The sequence below is a fragment of the Terrapene carolina genome, unplaced genomic scaffold (genome assembly GCF_002925995.2).
Source record: "Terrapene carolina triunguis isolate 2854851 unplaced genomic scaffold, T_m_triunguis-2.0 Scaffold461, whole genome shotgun sequence".
NCBI classification, from domain to species: domain Eukaryota; kingdom Metazoa; phylum Chordata; order Testudines; family Emydidae; genus Terrapene; species Terrapene triunguis.
The window spans coordinates 1,941,572-1,943,688 of record NW_020664812.1 but is presented as its reverse complement, the minus strand read 5'-3'; the positions used below and the strand labels follow the sequence as shown (position 1 = coordinate 1,943,688).

The window sequence follows — 2,117 nt, the reverse complement described above, 5'->3', positions numbered from 1 at the left end:
GGGGGGGGGGCATTTAGTGGTGTGGGGATGGGATGGTCTGTCTGGAGATGTGGGGGAGGTTGGTAATGTTAGTGGAAGCTTGGGGGGGAATGGGGCAGGGGCAGTGAAAGCAGAGGGGAGGGTGGCACAGAGGGGATGGGGGGGATCTCCTGGGGTTTAGGGATGGGCAGAGAGCAGGTGGCACTAGGGGGGCAGGAGGCAGGTGGAGGGGGTGCAGAGGTGGGTGGTACTGGATGGGGGATCTGCAGGGATTTCAGGGTGCAAGAGGTGACTGACATCATCTCTCCTCCCCCCCCCCGCCCCTCCTGCGCGGCAGGATCCTACACCTGCTGGCTGCCCGGGGGTTGCGTCACTTTGCCCAGGCGGCCGCCGAGGCCTTCAAGGAGTGCGGGCGGCTGGAGATCAAGGAGCACAATGGCAAGGTGAGCGGGGGTTGGGCAGGAGACTGGAGCTGTTGTGGGTCAAAGGTAGCAGTGCTGTGGGTGGATGGTAAGGGTCGTGCAGATGAGTTGGCCAACAGTGCTGATGGGGCCCATGGGTAGGGGTCAAGGGTCATTAGGTGGTGAGGGCACTGCTGGGGGTCAAGGATCACGCCAAGGTAGGAGTCAAGGGTCACTGGGTGGTCAGGATAAGGACATTACTGGGGGCTAAGGGTCATGCCCTGGGCCCCTTTGCTGCCCTCTAACGCTGGGGTTTCCCGGCCTCCCCAGACCCCGCTGCTGGTGGCTGCCACGGCCAACCAGGCCGAGCTGGTGCGGGACCTGCTGGCGCTGGGAGCTGATGCCAATGCCGCTGACCACAAAGGCCAGACGCTGCTGCACCTGGCAGCCACCTACGGGTTCCCCAACGTCCTCATGGTGAGTGTGTAGCCGAGAAGGAACCCAGGTGTCTGGGATCACAGACCCGCCGCCCTCACTTCCCAGAGCTGGGGATCGAACGCAGGAGTCCTGTCTCCCAGCCCCTCCCCCCCCCGCAACCACTAGCCCCCACTCCTTCTACCCAAATACAATGTCTGAAACCGGTGTCAATTTACTCCCCTCCCGATGGAATTTAACCCGGTTTCTCTCCCCCAGGCTGTGATGGCATCTGGGGTCCTTGTCAACGTGGAGGCCAGGAACTTTGAAGGTAGGACACATCCAGCTGTGGGGAGTGAGGGAGCATGCTGGGGGCAGGGGTCTCCCAGCAGGTGGTGCTGTGGGAAGGGGGAGAGCATGCTGGGGGGGAATGCGGGGGAGCATGTTGGAGGGGGAGCGCCTGACCTCCCCCAGCAGGGAGTGCTGGCTGTGGGGGGGGGCTGCTCTCACCCCTTCTCTTGTCACCCCCAGGGCAGACCCCTCTGCACTGTGCGGTGATCTCCCACAACAAGGCCTTGCGGGCGCTGGGCGTCGGGACCCCGACCCCAGAGCGGCTGCAGGAGATGTTGGCCTGCATCCAGGCCCTGCTGCACATGGGGGCAGATCACACCAGCCAGGTAGGTGACCAGAATGGGGGAGGGGGAGTTCTGTGCCTGCTCCCCAGGGCCTGTCAGCCTTGACCCATGCGCAGTGCAGGGTGGGGGAGGATGGGTGGGGAATTCATCACGAGGGCAGATTTGCCCCCCAGCATTGCAATTGACCTTGCTGATATCATGGGGGTGGTGCGGGAAATTCCTCCCCTCCTCCCCGCATAGCCCCAGCTGTCCTGGCCTTCTCTGTTCGGTGCGGCGGGGGGAGGGGGGGCCAGGATCTGCACACCCACCCCCGCCCATCCTGCCCTCACCACCCTCCCATCCCTGCCCTCCCAGGACATAAAGAGCAGCAAGACGGTTCTGCACCTGGCCGTGCAGGATGGGAACCTGTCACTGGTTCAGTTCTTCCTGCAGCTGCCCGGGCCCCGGCAATTCATCAACATGAAGGTGAGGGGGTGGGGGTGTCTCCTTGCTTGAGGTGTGTGTGTGTGGGGGGGTGGGGGGTGGGGGAGGGTTGGATGGGGGAGAGGTCATTCTGCAGGGGGATGGGGGCTGTTTGGGTGGGGGAAGCTGGGCTGCAGAGGGTGGGGTGGGCTCAGCCAGGCCTGCTGGGGAGGGGGTGCTGTCCTGGTGGGGAGCAGGGGCTGTGTGTGATCCTCTGTCCCTCCCC

General features: G+C 64.2%; 1 protein-coding gene across 1 annotated transcript in view; it reads left to right on the top strand.

The window, feature by feature from the left end:
• Positions 1–2,117, top strand: part of NFKBID (NFKB inhibitor delta) — a 3,856-nt gene that overhangs the window by 1,523 nt on the left and 216 nt on the right. The window contains 5 exon segments of the mRNA XM_026658571.1: positions 317–422; positions 711–857; positions 1,074–1,125; positions 1,326–1,471; positions 1,784–1,894. Coding sequence (XP_026514356.1) covers positions 317–422; positions 711–857; positions 1,074–1,125; positions 1,326–1,471; positions 1,784–1,894 — 562 coding nt within the window.